Genomic DNA, 20,634 nt, shown 5'->3' with positions numbered 1-20,634 from the left:
TTCATGCAGACTACAAAGAGGGAGAATAGACGACTTCTTGTATGTAGGCCAAACGTTTTTCTTCCCCAACTTACAGCTCTGACCTACTTCCTTTTTCCATCCATACATGTCCATAGTAACATTACATAACGTGTGCTTTCACAGCAGAATGAAGAAAGAGGGGCCTGACACACCCATGACTTTTGCTGGTGTTTAATCTAGATTTCAACACAGTATTTTTCCGTCAACGGAAAATGAATATTGTATACGCTTGCACAGTTTAAAAGCATTATCTAGTTTGTGTACGTTTGACGTCTTTTTTCAAGGAAGTATTTAAACAGGAATGTTAATATACGGGCTCAGTGCTTTATTATGGCATCGCATTACTGCATATTACTGCACTAGTCGGCACGTTATATCAGTTAAAAACATTCTACTTTTCTTTTCTTCAGTCTGCAACTATTTATTTGCTTTGATTGTCCTTTAATGTTTGTTCTTCCCAATTGATCTTAATTTATATGCAATATTAATGTTTTTTTAATGTATAATGTATATTTTATGTATGTTGCCTTCTCTAATTGAATGAAAAGTTGCCTTTACCTTTTTTTTATTATATTAACATTTTGTATTACATTAACTACATATATACACACACAAGAACATAGGAATATATCATATTATGTGTCCCTGCAGAAACAACTCAACAGTTTTAACAGTGTTTGCAACCAAATTTACTGCAGATTATGGAGAATCTGACAAAGTTTGAGCTAATTTGTTGCAACTGGAGGAAAGCATTGTTTAAGATAAATGTCTTAGCATTTGGGATTAATCCACGACTTTTAAGACAAAAAACATTGGTGTGGGAGTGAAATTAGGTTGTACACCAACCACTTTCTCCATGTGATGGTCCACTTGCATCCAGTGATGCTTTCCTGCCCAGAAATTCTGCTCAGCTTCACCTTGTTTACAGCAACCAGTGTGTATACCAGGCTTTAAATATGTTTGTGGACACATACATTATTTACTGCATGTGCTTTAACACCACAGTTCAACATTTGGACTATTTTCCAACATATATTGTGTAAATCATGCATTTACTTATTCACCTGGTCTGCATTATTACACAAAGCAAAAACAAAGTAAAGGGGACCTCTGAAGTGGTTTATTCTGAAGGCAACACTTCCAGGGAAAGCACACAAGTGCGTCTGACTTTAGATAAGGTTGTGCTCCAAACCTGAGGTCACGAGTTTTAACTTTGAGATTCCACTTATCACTCACACCAACTGCTGCCTGTGAGCAAGATAGCGAAAGCCGTCTGCTCGCTGTGCTTAACTTAGCAGCCACCCAGGGCTGCAAGTGTTGAAAAGGGGGCCTATATTTAAAAACTACATTTAACAAATGTGGGCTTCACACATTAAGACTCTTAGCAATGTCTTAAAGTTACATTTTGTCTGGTTTTCACTTCAATATGAGCACTGGTCATTCTTACAATAATCAGAAGAGCACAGTGTTGGCAGGAGGATCATTTATTGACACAAGTGCAACCATCCTCTGAATGTTTCCATCAACTCTCTTTGGAGTGTGGGCTGTAATAAAGCAATAAATATGGTAGATATAAAAACATGCCAGCATTTGATGCCATCAGTTAAACATTTACAAAAAATCGTAGCAGTCAGCTAAATGAGCTGCCAGGTAGAAACTTTAAGGCAAGGCGGTGTTCTGCTTGCAGGCTGAGTACATGCTCCTTTTAGCCGATCGTATGACCTGAAACACAGGAAAACAAAATCAGAAAACTCACATTTGGACACAACGATTTTTTGTAACAGGCAGCTGGACGATTTGTTTACCTTTGTTTGTTAGAGAGACTTCTGGATGTTATTCAGGATGTCACCGTAGACAAAGTTGAACAGTTGTTCCTTTGACTTGGTTCCATCAAGCTGCACTGTGATAGCAAACATACATTTAAATCAACAGGAGAAACTTCTTTAAATATGAATATGTATATATATATATTTTTAAAATGCAGACACTTACAGACGTCAACATCTGAAGTCTCCATGATGTTCTTGTGTTTCAAATACATGGGCCAGACGTGGCCATCGAACAGACCGGGGGGGTCTGGCACCGCGTAGTTCCTAGAGCTGCACAGACACAGAACCAATTATAAAAAAAGGTAACAAACAGCAGACTAGACTATAAGTCGACAACAGTATTTAAGGTACTTACCACCTCCTCTTTTTGCATTCTTCATATGGGATGGAAATAAAGTAACGTTGGTTCAGCACGTCGATCAAAGGTCTGCAAGGGAAGAGATTAATTAATTTAATGGCTTACTGATTTTTTACAGTGAGAAACACTAAAAAATGCAATAAGCACACATCCTTACCCATAGGTGTAAAGCAGAAAGCCCTCCACAATAAGGATGTGAGTCTCCTCTTCCTCGTGGTCAGACTTTGGGACGATCTCGGTGTCCAGGGTGTTGTTGACGCCGTGAGACTTCTCAAACTTCACTGGGTTGTCCAGCCATGCATAAATCGTACTCATCATGGCGTCCATGTCCAGAGCAGTGATGACTGAGGAGCAAAGCGGGGAGGAAGAAAGGAAGGAAAAGGAGAAGCGTATAGAAAATTGCAAAAAAAGAAACAACGTAAGAAACGCGTGTACTGTGATCATGTTTGTCTATATTGCATGCAGATTACACACACAACATTGCAGCAGGAGCAAACATACAACATAAACACTCATACCCACACTCACACTCCTTCATTAAAAACCCAGGCTTACCATCGTACTGCTTAAAGCCATCTTCACCAACTTCAATCTGATCTTGGGGCTGAAACATACATTGATAAGATGTACCAAGGTACACTACACTCTGCTATAAGGAAGGCTCTGATGGTGTTTTACTTACTCACTAGGTTAAACCGTATCTAAAACACAGGTGGCAAAGTGTTACCACTCTGTTGCCAAATAATGTTACTCGGAGAAATTCCTTTGGTTATCCAAAATTCAAACAGCTGTGTGTCTGTGACTCACCTTGAAGAAGTCATCCTGATGTACCACACAGCAGTTGGGCAGGTTCTTGATCAGTCGGTTTGTGAGGGTGGTTTTCCCTCCATTAGTTACGCTGGACGGAACAAAGTAATAAAAAAGGAAATGAACGGTGGACAATAAAACCCACGTAAAGTTGTAAAACTGATGAATGATTAGACACGAGTTATTGTATCTGGCACGTCCGCATAAAAGTGCGGTTATACATTATACCGTTTGGGGGGGCAAACATTGTTAAACATATGTACATACACATTACATACGTGTAATTTTCACATATTTCTATAACAAAACAACCAGTTTTCAGCCAAAAACACATATTTTCAGGAGGTTTTTTTTAACATTAAATTAACACATTTAGTTGATTTTAGGTTTTACATTATGTGGAGAAAAAAGGGTGGGTCAACTGAGCATAATGCAGGTCCGCTCATCTCTATTACACGGAAGTAACCCTTAGCTTTGGCTTTGTTTATGTACTGAATTACACGTTTGAGTGTTTACATTAAGTATAAAAAAACGCAGATATTTTTGGTTTCTCAAACGCACGAAAACAAAGTGGACAGCAACATTTTATCGGATGTCATCATGACCGCCCTCTCTCTCCACGTGTGCCGGGCTTTCAGGGCCTAGCAATTTTGGGTTAGCTTAGCTTTAGCTGCCCATTCATCCGGAGGAACTCACCCGCCGATGCCGATGATGTACTTCATGGTTTCAGATGGTCAAAGCTCGTGGGGAAATATGTCGCCGAAAAGTCAAAAAACGTCAGTTAACCGGGTCGCAGTGATCAGACGGGAAGAAAGCTTAAAAAGAGAAGGTTGCAACAGGTAACGTCAACTACTTGATTCCTCCATGGCACTTGAGTTAGTTGAGAGAGCAGGGACGATGGTGTCGCTCGGACGCGGTCTTCCACCGAGAGAGGACCGTCACTTTTCTGCAGCTGCTACACATACTGAGCTCCAGCTACCTGATTGGCTATTTAAACACCTCGAGCAGCACAAGAAAGCCGCAGCAGCCAATCAGGAGCGGGTTTTTTTTTACCGCAACTCCCTCCCCCTTCCTGCCTCCGCCCACATTCACCTTCTAACCAGAGCCCGTGATGTAATCCCAATTTTTAATGCAAGAAATTAGGAAAAAAGTAAAAATAAGGCTGTATTTATACCATCCTTTTGTATTGCAAAAGAAAGTGTGGGTGTGTGTTTATTGTATGACAGTCAGTTATTATCAGAGTCACTTTACTGACACTTTGACATTACGATAAGATAAGATGCACCTTTATTGATCCCTGGCTGTAGACAGAAATAAATATAGATAAGCAGGCTGTAGAAAGAAGCAGAAATATATTGGCTGACTAAAGTTACCTAAATTAGAATCGCAGTGGCCACTTTTGCTACTCTTTTACTAGTATTATTATTATTCTAATTCTTTTATATTCATTATTAATAAGTTAAGTGCACATCTTTTACATGTAATCAGTTGTTTTTACATTGTGGCACAGCTGCTGTTTGGATACTTCTTCCACCACTGTCCTTTGGTTTAGCTGACTATATATATATATATATATATATAGGAAGACCCCCTACATTTGTAAGCCTGACATAAATTTTAATGAAGACAAAAGGAACATAAACATTAAGCTATTGCTTATTTGTTATCAACCTAAGATTTTTTTATTTTGCAGAACTCTACTTTGATTACACTCTTTCCAACTGTAGATGGATACATTGTTCTTAAAAGGCTACGATTTCAAAGTAATTATGAGTTGCTATAGTTTGATTCACCATTAAAAGCTGTGAAGAGGACCACTCCTTTTTTCTTAAACAAATTCTTTAGCAAAAGATTTTTACCAAAACTTTGGGTCTTTTATGTATTTCTGGGGGTTTTCATTGTGTTGGTGTTACTTTGCCTTAAGTTTTACCCATCATTACATTGCTGCAAAATTAATGAATTGCTATAGGCTAAATTAGAAAAGACAAAAAAGTAATGTCTCAGTATAGAATATTTTTCACAGTCTAAAATAAAATTCTCATAACGATAGAAAACACTGTGAAAAGACACATGAGAGTTGCAAAACCTCAAAGGAGACTTTTGTTGCAGTTCATTGTTGGTTGCATTTAACTTATGTAATCTATAGGACGATGGGGCCTCTTTTACCACATGGTTCCTAACAGCCACATGTTAATTATAGGGCAACTTTGCATTGTGTGCATGGTACAGATGATCTGTCAGTACTCATGCCTCCCCTTATTCATTTTCCATGTAGCATTCAGCACTGTTATCAGCCACTCACTTACAATGCACACAATGATAAGGCTGCCAGTATAGAGAACAGTTCCTGTAAGTGTCTGAATCAGAGACACAGAAAACAAAAGGTAACGTCTCCTGACACAATCACATTGCTGTGGTGTTTATTTCACCAGCCTGCTGCTGACCTCTCTCTGTTTTGTTTAGAAACTTCCCAACCAACTCCATGACACAGTTTCCTGAGGTTGCACCAAAATATTACTTATGTTGGGGTTTACACCCTCGAGAACCTCAGCTATGAAGAGGAAGTCGCCAAGTGAACTGGAATTCAGTTTGTAAGATTTCTATTCATAGTCTGACGTTCATCCTGCCAAGTTGGAGGAGATTTTCTTGGATTTTTTGAAGTCTGCAACAATATAACAGCTTTTATATTCATGGTTGGAATCTGGTGGACAGTTTACAGGGTCAAGATGATATGAATAAATAAATCAAAACAGATGGTATGGTTGATATCAGCTCCATTTACAGACCAGATAAATATTTTCTACCAAACCCGTGCCTTCTCATTTGACGACTTTGTGATACACAGACAAGACAATCACCTTCAAAATGTGACCGAGAGATTCTTGGAACTGAAAGCGTAACACGTTGGGCTTAATCATGTTTTTCATGCAACTTGGTGCTGAAGATCTTTTCTTCGAATCCTCGATTTTGTTCACTCCTGTTGTGTTATTGTTAATTTTACATGCATGCATTGTTTCTTACACTTGCAGCTTTTTACCCCATATCCCGATGAAATATTTCAATTACAGCATGAATCAGATCCTTTAAATGTTCAGTGGGTTGGATTTAGGGGGATATTTTGGCAAAAAATTGAATATAATAGAATTGAATATAATATAGTAAAGTATTTTCTTTGATGTATAATCTCCTGAAAATAAGAATTATTGTGTTTTTGTAACCTTCGTATAAGCTGTTTATACTTTCATAGGGAGTAGGGTCTCGTCTAAATCGCCATGTTGCATCGCCATGTTCCTACAGTAGCCCAGAATGGACAAACACTGGCTCCAGACAAGTGTAAATATTAAATAAAATAACATGAAAGTACATACATGTTACATTCTAGCACCTTCCACAACAAAATCATCAGTTTTTGAAGTAATAACAAAAAATATTACTTCAATATTTATATATTATAAAATTAACCAAACCTAAACATATATTTTGTGTATTTGGCAGTATTTTATGGCTTTTTTAAAATTTTATTTTGTTCCAGTTCTGTTAGATTTAGTGGTATACAAACACATGTAAAATGACGCAGTCTGCTCTTTTCTTTTTCCATGTAACTTTTTTCCTTCAATAAAATCAATAAGCCCTAAATAAACCTAATTAGTGTAACTACTCACGCAGATATTGTGTCATGCACTTTCAGTCATGGGTGTCGAGGTCAGAGCATGAAACTGCTTCCTCTTCGAAGAATTCCAGTTGTTGTGGCTCCATTTTACAGTTTTATTCATGTGGATCAGGACTTAATGTTGTGTTGACCTTTCACATGACACTACCTCACTGCTCATGCAGCTGTTTAGTCTATATGGACATTTTGTGTAATCTGTTTATCTAAATAGCCCATATGAACTTGGATTCATCATCCAATGAACATTTAGCTGTGACAGGTTTATAGGTCAACATTTTCTCTCTGTGATTCCTGACATGCAGACCTGAGATGCTGAATCAGCTGCAGAGCAAATATTGCACCGTCCCACATATGAATGTCTCATAAAGCTGAGAGATACTGCGGGGTCTGTGAACATACTTCAGTGACAGTACACTCTGTTCTTTGATTTTTTTTTCTTCCCTCTGAACTGTTTAAACGTCACATCTCACTTCAGATTTTCATCAGTCACATTCATGTCAGTCTGCATTCTTCACATTTAATCTGATCGTATTTCCATAAAAGCCAGATTTTCTGTGTAACTGCATGGAGTTTGTTCACAGAAAACTTGTGGAAGTTGATGAAATCTATTGTACAGTCTGACTGCGTGATGCTGCTTGTGAATCATCTTAAAATCCGGATATGAAACCTCAAGTTTAAGGTTGCAGATGTTATATAACAGAGAACTGAATACAGTCAAATACTTTCTGCACATTTTGTTCTGGTCCTACTGTTGTCATGAAGCCTCAAACATCTGACTGCCATCTGCTGGCTGGGATTAAACCTCAGTTTGTAAAGATCCTGTGCAGTACGTCCACTCCATTCACTTTGAAAGACAGAAAGAGACACACATGTGTCCTCAAGATATATTTTTCAATGCAGGCAATCAACAATTTGGAAAAAAATGTCCTGCAAAGTGCAAGAAATTTGTATAAATTGAAAAAAAGAGAGGGGCTGAGAAATTATTAGGAAATTATATAGCCAAAAATAGACAAAAACTTTTTAAATGATACTATTTTACTTGTGTGTGTGTGTGTGTGTGTGTGTGTGTGTGTGTCATTTCTAGTTTTACTCTTTTTTTTCTATTTTTCTTTATTTTTCAGGTAATTGTCTTATGCCTTTTGAAGTACCTTCTTGCTAATTCTTGGGTCCTTTTTGTTCAGTAGCTGATTGCATTTTTCCATGTTTTTTTCCATGCTAATTTTCTCAGGTTTCACAAGGTTACATACATAATTTAAAACTTAACTTACTTTTAAAAAGCTACTATATTTTTCTTTCAAAAACGTTTTAACCTTTTTTTTAAATGCATGTTTCATGTTTTTCCTTGATCAAGGTTTAAGTGTTGCTTTCACTCACATTTTCTTCATAATGTTTATTTTCATTGACTGTATTGGTGGTGATTTTTGACCAAGGAAGGACATTTTTGGCAGTGAGGGAGAGAAAAAGATGGCTTGCAGTAGGGATGGATGCACATGAATTAACAAAGGACAGCATGTGAGTGATGTGACAGTAAAAAAAATTCTTGGAAACAGCTCAAATGTAGGCATCCCAGGAAGCAAATGCATCACACTCAAGCCAATTAGGTGCTAATAATGTGTGTCAACAGCAGCTTTTAAGTGTAGTAAACAACAAGCAAACATGCATAGACCTATACAAAAAGAAAAGAATGGGGGTCGATAGATTATCAGCCTGATTTGGCATTTTACTGATTTTCTGTATCTGCATTTAGTTTTAATGATTTCTTAGAACACTTTTACTTTGTAAAACCTCAGGGAGATATTTTTATTTATTCATTTTTTTTAATTTAAAATTTCACTTAACTTGCTTAAATTTCTGTATATGATGTTGAGTTTTGTGTTGGACTTTTTATATGGCCGTTTTTCTTTTTAATTTTTGTGTGATTTTAAAACAAAACTTCTGCCAATTTTCCCTTTTGTAAAACATCTTGATGATTTTTTTGTGACTTAAAAAAATTCTGTGATTTTTTAAAATTATGTTGCTTTTTTTCTTCAACGCTTTTGGCGATTCATTCTCTTTGAAACTTTTGGGCGATTTTTTTCCTTGAAAACTTTTGGCTACTGTTGGCGAGCTGTTGGAAATGTAATTCTTTTTCTATTGTAAGTTTTGGACAGTAAAGTTATGTTTATTTTCCTTGCTGTCCTGTGGGAGGCGATAATGCGCTTGTAATTTAACTGCCCAACCACCATTGCAGACGAAGAAGAAGTAGTAGGAGGATTTATAGTAGTAGAAGAAGAAGAAGACCACAACATAACTTTGTAGAAGTTGTGAACTTTTCTGACCGAAGATGGACATTGATCCACACCTCAAAGTAAGTAAAAACATTAATAGTCAACAGTTATTTTGGATTTATTATTTTTTTTTTTTTTTTTTTTTTACTTTACAGTCATTTAAAGGACTAAAAACTTCAGAAGTTGTGCTCCTTACTCGCCTAGCTGTTAGCTAATTGTCTAACGTTAGCCAGCTTTGATCTTTAAGGTAACCAGCTAATGCTAATCATAAAAACGTATTTTAACGCTGCGTTAAAGTGTAAATTCTACTTCAAAGCACGCAATGGTCATTTTGGGGATCCGAAAAGATAACTTTAACCTTTAAATACAACATTTTCCACCATAGAAACATTAAAACAGATCAACGGTTAGACATTAAAAGTTAGCCAGGCTAGACGAACAACGAGAAATAAAATTGTTCAGGCCTAAAAAAAAATGTTTAGGCCTTTTCTGTTTGTTTTTCGTTTGTTTGTTTGTTTTGTTTCAATTTTAGCTTGCTCCTCTCATCTTTTTGCCCTCGAACACATTACATTTACATTTCCAGGCCAAGTCACTTTTATTTAAGTTCTTTGCAACTAAAGCAGATTGGCTTGTTTCCTGTTATAAAAAAAGCAATGAGCACCTAAAGAAGAAATTACCCCCAAATTAGCAAGAAATTCGTAAAAAGAGCAAAAAAATTACCTGACGTTTTGTTAGAATTAAACAAAAACACAACAACAAATAAACACGAAAAAGAAAGTTTAAAAAACAAACAAAAAGGGTTATTAAATCATTAATATTTCTGTAACGCCAGTTATTTAAAAAACGTGATTTTGATATTTATGAATAGAGTTTTCCCCTAACTTTTTCTTTTTTTTCCCCAATAGATATTTTCCGCTAACTTTAAATAAAAATCATTTCCATATCTACTAATATCTTGCAATTCACTGAACATTTCAAACCAAGTTGCTCACTGATATTTCCCTCGTGTTTTTGGAAGTAATTGCACCAGGTGGCAGGTGTTCAAGGTTTAAGTACTTGTGGAGGGTGCCTGAAAGCAGCACAAGAAAAGTGATGTTACTTCAGGTTTCAGAGGGTTAAATAAGCTGCATTTCATTCACAAGGGCCGCAGTCAGTGAGACTGTGGGGTTGTCTGAGTTACTTAACCACAGTCAACGTATTCTTTACAATGGCGGTCAGCACCCCCAGTTTGGAGAAGTGAGCAGGACCATTGGCACAGAGGTTAAGCAATGTACAGCTGTGGACAGGGTGAGCAATAAAACTAGTCTCCCATAAAACAATAAATGTAATGTATACAATATCAAGAGTATTTTCACTGCTTTACGTTTCTGTCAGACAGTGATATTTTATGGGGAACTGAAGCTGTTATATTGCTTTGATCAGGCCCAGACTCCACTGAGAAAAACAGTGATTCAGTGTCACTGAACACAGGAGCTGCTTCTCCGCTGCTGCTTAATCATTTTTTTGGTCTCACTGTGTGACTTTGCCATTGAAAAGGGTTTAATTTAGACTCACCAAAGTCACAAATAACACAAACTAACTAACTGATCAAAGCGGTCAGGTGGTACACTAGCAGCTCCTGTGTTCAACGACATTAAAACGCTTTTTTTTCCAATGGAGTCTGGTGTCTTTAAAGAGAGCATAGATGAGGAAATTAAACCATTAATAACGGCTTCGCTTTTGGAAAAGGCTGTCTGATGTGAAGGTAAAGTGCTGAAAATACTCCCAATATAGTGTACACTTGAACTATTGTAGATTTTTGTTAGGTGTGACCTTTTTTGGGAGCTGAAATACATTTTGCTACTGCCCAGTCCACAGCACTATTTTGTTCAGCTTCTGTTTCAGAACTCCTGCCATTTCTCTAAACTGGGGGTGTGCCGACAGACATCTATTGTATGTAATACACTGACAATGGATGAGTACTTCATACAACCCCACTGAAAAAATCTGAACTGTCCCTTTAAGTAGTTTATAGACAGTTGATGTATCTGAAGCTGTTTTATTTCTAATAATTTAATCATCTGTTGCAGATTCATATAACTATCCAGAAGGGATCCTCCATGCCGCCTCTGCAATTATGCAGTGACTGCTGCAAACCTCCCAAATTTCATTGTCCATTTTGCTTACCATCTTTATTCAAACCTTCAAAACACTCGAGAGCTGTGCATCATTTGAACAAGCATCAAGAGAAAGCCATTACTGCTGGAGGTAAAGTTTTTACATTTTCTATTTTCAGCAAAATTATTAATCATGTATTCATTCATAATGAAATGTCTTGTTCATATTTCAGAGTACAAAATCTACAGATGCGCACTGGAGTGCAGAAGGTATACACATTACCACTGTTTGTACTGCGCCTCCACGCTGATAAGGAGAATAGACTTCATCAACCATCTGCCACTCTGCCGGCAAAATCTACCACGAAGATTAAAAAAAATATCCCTACTACAGGAAGCCGCGACACAAAGAAACCAAACCAAAACATTGATTGCTCCATCTTCGAGCCCTGGAGTGGGTGACATCCCCTCATTTGAAATAGTAAGTCTGTGATTATGTAGCATGTAAATTTAATCAAGATGTTGCTTTTAATCTTCTGTCATAAAGAAAAAGTAGCTGCACTCTCAGGGATTCCTGTTCTGGTGGGTGAAGTAAATCTTATGTACGGATTGAGCTCCTCTTCTTCATAAACAAACAGACCTCTTTTAGCTTCCCCTTGTCCATTTTTATTATGAACAACATTTTAAATGGCATGGCAGCCTGAAGTTTAACAGTTTCATCTGTTGACTTTACAATCAGTTTGTGCGCAAGTCACATTTTATGATTAAGTTCTTAATATGATGTCCGAGTATCAGTTGTGTCTTTAGTATCTTTGGAGGGTGAAACTCTGATGTCCTCTAGGAGCATTTTTGGAATCCCAAGTTGTGTGTGATATGGTGTAATTGATCAAAAAACATCCTGTAAATGAAGTCATCAGTCACAACTGTTTAGAGGGCGGGGTCTTTGTTTCTCAAGGATATTTGAGGGAAAAAACTCTTAATTTAGAACACTTTGTCCAGGAGGAAAAAAAAAGCAACATTTTTTGCAGGGACGATCGGTGGGCCAAATTCTCATTGCGACCAAGCTTTCCTTTGGTTGAATACAGCCCTAAAGTTCTTGACTGTTCACAAATTCAGGGAGAAAAATTTGAGATTCAGAATCTCAACAAAATAAATCCAGGTTGCTCATATTCAGATCAGATCCGATTCATTTAGATCTAAAAATTCAAGTTGAAAACAATTCAAATAGATCTTTTTTTTTTAAATTTTGGATCTGAATTGAAAAAAAATCTAATCAGCTTTTGAAATGTACATTAGGATCTTTCCTATTTTATTTTAAAGAGGTGAATCAAGAACATATACATTTGAATAATACATTGTATGCATTCACTACCGTGTACACTTCAATATTACGTATTTTGTGGCTGTTAAAATTCAAACACTTATGCGTCTTATTTGCATCTATAAAAATGCTCTTTGGATGCCCATGCCAAAACTCAGAAACTTCAGATTTAGCCAGCTTTAAATGTTGTCTTGTTTATCACTAACAACATTGCAATACCTACGTAAATGCTAAATCAGTCTCATTGAAGCCCACAGATTTTATTTCACTGTTAAAAACATGTGTGTTGTCCTCACAGGAGAGCGATGATGACAGCAACAATGAAGATGTAACCATCATCATGGATTCAGACGACCAAGGAGCAAGCGCCCGGAGAAGCAAGTTTGTGACGGAGCCGAACTCTTCTAAATGTGACCAAACTGCACAGACAAACATTGAAAAACCACAAGACTGCGATGAGTTCTACTTCATGGGCCTCGTGAAGCTGTTCAAAAAGCTGACCCCTCAGAAAAAGGTCGAGGTCAGGATGAAAATCGAGAGGCTCCTCTTCGAAGCCGAGTTTGAGTAGGAAAGATTGTGCACACTCACACGGCTACTGTCTGTTACATGTTTTATTGAAAGAATCAGAGTTTAAATATCTTGGCTTTAATTTGTCTTTTTGTTTTGTTTTTTTTTAACGGACAAATCGTGAAATATTTTTGACAGCATCTTTGTTGAAGCCCTCTGCATCTTCAGTGGAGGTGAAACACTGTTTACAAGCTCTGAAGCATTGAGTCTACAAGGTCACCTGAGATGCTTCACTGCCTTCTGGGGCCCATTTTACCACATTTGCAACATGACATAATTTCCTCCCACATATATATATATATATATATATATATATATATATATATATATATATATATATATATATATATATATATATATATATATATATATATATATACACACACACACATATATATACTTACATACATAGATAAATACATACATACATACATACATAATAATATTTTAGCAATAAAAGCAAACATCACACTTGAAAATTTATCTGCAGTCTGTCAGTGACAATCATTTATGAGATGTTGAGTCTACAATTTTGAAATTTTCCCAAAAGTAGAGCTTTCAAATTGCCTTTGTGAAATGGGCTGCTGATGTTTTTGAATTTTTTGCATGTTTTAAGTTTCTTTAAGTTTGACCTAACAAGAAGGTTGGACTGGACTCGGGTACAACAATCTACCCTGGATGAATATCTGGTTCACTGTGCTGCTAACAGCTGCATTTCACAGATTCTGTGTTTAGCTGTATGAAAACACTTGTTATGCTTTAGATTAGTTGTAAACAAAATAGATATAAGTGAAAATGTGTTGTATTAAAGGGAATAGTTGACATGTATGTAAAAATCCTTCACTTCTGACACTAAGACAGAGAGATGTACTTCTATTAAACGTCTCATTTTTCCCGCTACTCTGAGTTTCCAGAATTTACGGCATTAATGAAGCAGGTAGGTCAAAATAGGGAAATATATTTTCAAGAAATCTGTGCCAACGTTGATATTTTTGACCTGGTACAAAACAGGAATAGACCCTCATTTACCGCCTGACTTGTAGCAGTAGACTCCATACTTGTGCTGAGGAGGTGGGAAGCCAAAGCTGCGCACCCCTGGCTCAGGGGGACCACAGTTTCTTCGTGGCCTGGTGATGGGATACCGAACGCTTCCATCAGCCAGCCAGCCGGCGTCACAGCGGTCCAGCCCCGTGAGTTTCCAGGCAGCGTAGAGCTGTCCAACTTTGGCGACCTCAGCTCCGTCCTCCTGACACGCCCGCTGAGCCTCAGTCAGGGTCATCTTATGAGAGCGCTGAAGATAGTAGACTTTACCTTTAAGGCAAAAATGCATTTAGAAAACCTTCCACAGGTAATATTAGGTTATGCTCCAGAGTTTCTTCTAAATTTTTTATGTTGTTTGTTTATTGTTTATTCACAGATTGATCAGATACACACATGATTTAAGTAAAATTAGACATTTGAAATGGGACAACCTGATAAGCTATTCAAAGCTTGTAAATAGGGGCCCAGACATTAAAAAACATACAAGTTAGCAACTGTAAATTTCATCCTTCGACTTGTCTCTAGTCTAAAACTTGGAGAGCATTTAAAATTACTCAAATATCCTAAAATATAATTATAATAATATAATAATATAATGCTAATTTACTTTTAACCGTGGAACTATCTGTCAAGCACATAAAGATATAATATTCAAGCAAAAAAAATGTAGAATTATGCTATTCATTCTTTATCCTAATATCCTGTCATCAATTTTCTTTTTAGATTTATTGAAATGCTCGCTTATTTAGGTGGTAAATCGGAAATGAAAACAAGGATGAAAACAGGAACAAATTGTGATATATACAGCAAAATTAATCTTCTGCAGAAGAGCTTTAAAGGTTCAAATTGTAATTTCAAAGGCCCAGTGTGTGAGATTAAGGGGGATTTAATGGTCTCTAGAGGTGAGGATTACAGATTGCTACCAGCTGAAACTTCTCCCAGTTAGAATTTCTGTGATTATTTTTTAAACTATATCTTTAATGGGGTTTTCAATTATAACAGATATTACATATATATAAGATAATGTCAGCAAATATAAATTAAAAATGAACAGGCAAAAAAAAAAAATGCAATAAATAACTTAAAGCAGAGGTGAAAAACAGATGTTGTTAGCAGTTACAGCTGTACACTATTTACATCATGGAGACATAAAGCTGAAAAAGCTCTTTTGGGCAAAGACAGTTTCACAGCAGTGAGATGAGAACACAGAGTCCCTTCTCACAGAGGACGCTTGGACACGTCACAGTAGGAAAAGCACAGGTGGAAATAATGACATTAACAGCTGCTGAATTCCATTTAGCTGTTTTAGATCCTGGTAGCATGCACGCTGGCTCGCTGACACACTGCCAGCTTTTACTGAGTCACTTAAACAGCCATCGTTAATGTTATCTGTAACACCTGTGCTCCCCCTGCTGTGACAAACTGACCTCTGCTGTGAAGACGGTCTTTTGAACGTGTGACATGGTTAGTCTCACGCCCTCACCTCTTAGTGAAGAGGAGAAGCAGAAAACATCGTAGCGATGAAGCTGCAGGTGCCGTCTGCCGTAGCTCCGGACCCCTGGCACAAGGCCGTGCCCCCCGCATGGCACTCTGGGCCGTGTGATGGGGTACTGGACCGTCCCGTCTGCCAGCCAGCCTGCATTGCACCAGTTCAGGCCCTCCTTCCAGGACTGGAAGAGCTGTGTGAAGGTGGCCAGCGTGGCGTCCTGCTCCTTGCAGGCCTGCTGGGCTCCCCTGAAGCTGAACTGGTAATGACCACGAGCGTGCTGGTAGGGAAACACCACACCTGGATGGAAGAATTAATTAGTCATTGATACAAAAAGTATGTTAGCTTCAAAAGTTACTCACTGGGACGCTTGAACACAACAGGGACATTGTTAATGTTATTATTAGCACCTGTGCTTTTGTCAAAAAGTCTGCTGAAAAAGGCCGTACAATTAATGACATTCAACTACAACTAAAAGATCCACCACTTTTCATAAGATTTTAAACTCCAGTACTCTTTGCTACTGCTTCCGCTATTATTACTCACACTACCAGTGATAACGAGGCTTCTGATATTACCAGACATGATTACATGTCTATGTTAGAGGAGAATAGAATATATCAGTGTGGATGGATTATTTTACATAACTACAAAGAGGAATAAAACAACCACAAGGAGACTCAAAAAGACTAATAAGAGACATGAAAGAATATACATAATAACCTCCTACAGACACAAAATTACCAAGAAGAGACACAAAATAACTCCCAAAAGACAGAAAATGGCCTAAAAAACAACAAAACAACCAAAAATACATAAAATACATTGGAGAGACATAAAACAATCACAAAAAGACTCAGAATTACCTTCCAGACATAACTTTACCTCTAAGACACACAAGATGACCTCAATAAGACAAAAATGACCTCAAAGAGACACAAAACAACCAAAAATACACAAAATTATCTCCCAGAGACACAAAATTACCCCCAAAAGACTCAAAAAAGACACACAAAACAACTAGGAGACGCAAGATGTACACAGAGAGACAAAAAAGGCCAAGAAAGACACAATATTATCTTAAAAGAGACACAATTATCCCAATAAAACACAAAATGACACAAAAATACAACAAAGACACAATTAACCCACAGAGACACAAAAAAACAGAGACACATTTTGTGTATTTAGTTATTTTTGTCATTTTGCATTTCTTTGAGGTATTTTTTGTCATCATTTGGGGGAAATTTAAATCTTTTTTTGTTTCTTTCTGGTCATTTTGAGGCTCTATTGGGTGCATATGTGTTAGTTTGAGAGACATTTTACAGGTGGAGGCCAGCAGCAGGCCCCTCATACTTTGGGCCCCTGAGTCTGTGCCCTGTAGGCCAAATCATGCATGGAGAAAAGAAGTCATGGTATCAGTATAGAGGGACATATTGTACCTGACAACTCCAGATAAACTGAAGTGCTCCCGTCCTCCAGTCCGTCCACCACCTCGCAGCGGTAACGGCCTGTATCATTCAGCTGGAGGGTCATCATCACAAGTGCAGCATCTCCTGGGAAATCCTGTCTGAGCTGCACACGACCCCTGATCAACAACAACAACAACAACAACAACAACAACAACAACAACCAACAACACACGTCTTATCAGTCAATAAAAGACAAACATGCTCATACAGACACTAATGATAGAGAATACAAAATCATAAATGAATCATTTATCCTGTCAACAACCTGAAGTCTCCAAAACTTCGACAGTGCGAGCCGATGGCCACCAGTACGTCTGTCTCATGTCCTCCAGCAGCAGGCAACCAGGACCACTTGACCCGAACCTTCCTCTGCGAGCCCAACTCAGGCTCATACCAAAACCTGCACGGTATGGTGGTATTCCCCCCTCCGACTGCAGACACCGAGGGCTGAGCAGAGTCCACATGCAGCTTCACGCCGCTGAAATGAACTGCAGGGATATAGACATAACATCTTAGGAACTGAAACCAGATCAAATACACCTGGCTTTGATCTGAAATATATTTTATTGATCATGTGCGTACTTTCTTTGTTGGCATTTCCTTTAAGGAAGTCATGGTAGAAGAAGTTGTTGTGACTTGCAGGGGCAGTCAGGGTTAAACATGCGGGTCCAAAAAACAGCAGAGTTTTCAGAAAACTCATCATCATCCTAGCTGTGAAGAGGACAAACCCTGATCCTTAATCAATGTAATATAATAGAAATCTTAATATTAAAGTAACTTTATACAATAAAACATATAAAAATAGATCAACAAAAATAAATAGAAACAAATAAAATGGCTCTAGTAAAAATTGTGAATGAAATACATTGTAAATAAAACAAATAACCAATGTTATATAATAGAGATCTAAAAAGAAAATTAACTTCATAAAATAAACAAAATAAATATAAAAAAAATAAATACAAATAATATTGAATCTAGAGACAAAATCATTTAAAAACATATGGTAGAAAAAAATAAGTAGTCAATTTAATATAATAAAAACAATTGAGTTACAGTATAATATAATAATATATATTATATTATATACATTTATTTATTTATTTCAATTTCTGGCTGTGGTGGCAGCACATCGCCAGTAGATGTCAGCATGACACCATCTTATTGCACTCTGTCGCTTCATGAAAATAAGATTTTGCCACTTGGGAAACTTTAATGCTTTTTATAAATCGGTAAGATTAATGTTTCTGAGGCACCACAAAACTTCAAATAACTAACAGTGGAAGAAGTAAGTACAAGTACCTCAAATTTGTACTTGAGTAACCACTTGAGTAAATGTACTTCGTTACATTCCAATCCTGCAAGTAACTGAGCCTGCCTTTGCAGATCGGGTACTAGTAGGCCTATTTCAGCAAAGGGCATAATATGAATCTTTATACATTCAGCCACATTTACTTGATGCAACACCTATGACAATTTTTGACTCAATTTGGAAATATCTAACACACTCGGATGCCAGGTGAAAACAAAGTGTGCACATAAAAAAGATCGATTTTAAAGTGAATTTCAGAAGCACATTTGACTAATGATGTGATTCGTTTAATAAACATTAGCCCTACGGATTGTTATCATTTTTTCTCACTTACCGTAGCTCACTCCGATATTCCGCTTGCTTCGAGGCGTAATATTTGATGCTGCGGAGCAGAAGTCAGAAAGTTTTCAGCTGTGACTCCAGAAAAGTGTCTCCAGAAGCTTTGACGCGCTGGTCTCTGGCCAAAGAGCATAAACCAGCAAGTTTAGTCTCCCTTAATCTTTGTGGATGAAGGTGCAGCTATGATGATAAAGTTTATCCAGACTTTTCTGTAGAGCTGCAGAGCTGCAGTGCTGCTCTGATTCTACCAGGCTGCTGACTGGAAACACACCTGCGTTGAATGAATGGAAGGATGGTGGTGCCAAAATGGGATCAATAGACATGTCAAGACATGGACCAAAATTGGCAAGAAATTAGTATAAAAGTTACGAAAAAATTTGCTGAAAATAACAAAAGAAAAACGTAAAAAACAAGCAAGAAAATACCCACACACACACACACACAAAGTTTGTATGATATATGTATATGTGTGTGTGTGTGGGTGTGTGTCTGTATAATAATATAATATCTAAAAACTTCCGCATTTTTTATGTATTCCTTTAAAAAAATCACCCCCCCCCATGTTTTTTGAAAGAAATGAAACTAATTTTCTCAAGTTTAAAGGGTTAAACAGCTTGTAAAAGTCGTCTGAATGCAGCACAAAAAAGCTGATATGATCAGGGTTTAGAAGGGTTAACGCATTGCCATTGACATTTATTCTGCTGAACCATTAAGCTTTGGAGGAGACATAACAGACCGCAAAATCTTTTTTATAGTATGATTTTATCAAATGCTATAACATTTTATACTGTGAAACAGTTGCACTTGGTGAATTAATGTCCTAAATCACAGATGAATAGTTTTGGTCTAGCCCCCAACAACATAGGTTTTTTAAATATTTAAATATATATATATATATATATATATATATATATATATATATATATGTGTGTGTGTGTGTGTGTGTGTGTGTGTGTGTGTGTGTATAGTAGGACAACCATAACAAACAGTATCGTGTTTTTTAACTGTTTGTGAAAGAATGTTTTGGGGCCAAACTCCTTTGCATTCCTCCTAAACTCTCTTTCAGCAGATGTTTGTTGCAGAGGGTCCCTATATACTACTCCATCACTCCATCTGGTAGATGTGTTTTCTTTACGCACTGTGACCTTTTATAGGAAACTCTGCTAAGCTCCAGAAAACGTGTGAATTACACGTCCACATACAGTCAACATAGTGAGGACAGATGTGTCAGAAATTTCCATCCATTGCGTTCATGTTATAGAGATGAAAGCTGTTGCCAGGGGCCGGACATACCAGGACTGTGAGCGCAGAGGGGAGAGGAGTACCCAACAAGGTGTAATTACTCTTGTGAACAGCAGGCTGAACGCCTCAGCAAGTCATCTCATGTTATGTGGTTGGGACAGTTTGTGCTTTGTGCAAGAACACAGAGTGTGACTGACAGCAGGGTCTTCTTGGAAACCTTTGAGTTTAATTCTCTTTTATCTGAATGCTTTAAATCCTACTATACCTACTAAACCTAGAGTCCTACTATACCTTGTTTCTTGATAGTTGGTGTAGTGATATGTCTCAAAAAAGACATTTTGGATTATATCAGCATCTGAGCAATGCAGAGATGCCTCCAAACATGACCATTTCCTCTCCTCCATGCAGCTCCCTTTGTGTCTACTGTACATGGTCAGTTCATGCAGAACAGCCACAAAAGAGAAGTACATCGTACAGTCAGAGAAGACTGCAGTGGGATATAAACTGTTATGGTGACACTCAGTATATCAGCTCATACTAAAGCGGGACAAAGACATGTTTTGCATCCCTTGACTGAAAAACACACACACAAAGATAGATTTTTTTAAACATTTAATAAATGGTCTCAGTTTTAAGACCAACAATGCATAACAACAATAAAAAAGAATGCAAAACGTTTATTTTCTACACATCTTTCTGCACATTTCACATTTGCTGTAAAAATGATTATTTTACAATGAAATTAATTGTAAGAATAAAGTGGAAGATGCCGCTAAAATTTGATGTCACATGAAAAACTTTATGGA

The 20,634-nt window shown here is 37.2% G+C and overlaps 3 protein-coding genes across 3 annotated transcripts; 1 reads left to right on the top strand and 2 right to left on the bottom strand.

Moving 5' to 3' along the window:
- Positions 1-1,489: 1,489 nt before the first annotated feature.
- Positions 1,490-3,986, bottom strand: mibp2 (muscle-specific beta 1 integrin binding protein 2). Its single transcript, XM_042491939.2, has 8 exons — positions 3,712-3,986; positions 3,016-3,106; positions 2,764-2,812; positions 2,366-2,552; positions 2,206-2,277; positions 2,014-2,120; positions 1,827-1,921; positions 1,490-1,743 (listed from the first exon to the last, which is right to left on the bottom strand). Exons 1-7 carry the CDS (start codon positions 3,735-3,737, stop codon positions 1,836-1,838), a joined length of 618 nt encoding a protein of 205 aa, XP_042347873.1. The 5' UTR covers positions 3,738-3,986; the 3' UTR covers positions 1,490-1,743; positions 1,827-1,835.
- Positions 3,987-8,895: 4,909 nt separating this feature from the next.
- Positions 8,896-13,836, top strand: LOC121944900 (uncharacterized). Its single transcript, XM_042488851.2, has 4 exons — positions 8,896-9,032; positions 11,022-11,199; positions 11,282-11,529; positions 12,668-13,836. Exons 1-4 carry the CDS (start codon positions 9,009-9,011, stop codon positions 12,935-12,937), a joined length of 720 nt encoding a protein of 239 aa, XP_042344785.2. The 5' UTR covers positions 8,896-9,008; the 3' UTR covers positions 12,938-13,836.
- On the bottom strand, positions 13,828-18,847 carry LOC121945188 (hyaluronan and proteoglycan link protein 3-like). The gene is made up of 6 exons (XM_042489233.2): positions 18,582-18,847; positions 17,518-17,646; positions 17,201-17,423; positions 16,906-17,051; positions 15,461-15,763; positions 13,828-14,247 (listed from the first exon to the last, which is right to left on the bottom strand). Exons 2-6 carry the CDS (start codon positions 17,639-17,641, stop codon positions 13,958-13,960), a joined length of 1,086 nt encoding a protein of 361 aa, XP_042345167.2. The 5' UTR covers positions 17,642-17,646; positions 18,582-18,847; the 3' UTR covers positions 13,828-13,957.
- Between the last annotated feature and the right edge of the window lie 1,787 nt (positions 18,848-20,634).

The sequence above is a fragment of the Plectropomus leopardus genome, chromosome 1 (assembly GCF_026936395.1).
Source record: "Plectropomus leopardus strain MGB_pleo_1.0 chromosome 1, ASM2693639v1, whole genome shotgun sequence".
NCBI classification, from domain to species: domain Eukaryota; kingdom Metazoa; phylum Chordata; class Actinopteri; order Perciformes; family Serranidae; genus Plectropomus; species Plectropomus leopardus.
Note: the sequence above shows the minus strand (reverse complement) of the source record. Positions and strands in the feature narration are given on the sequence as shown.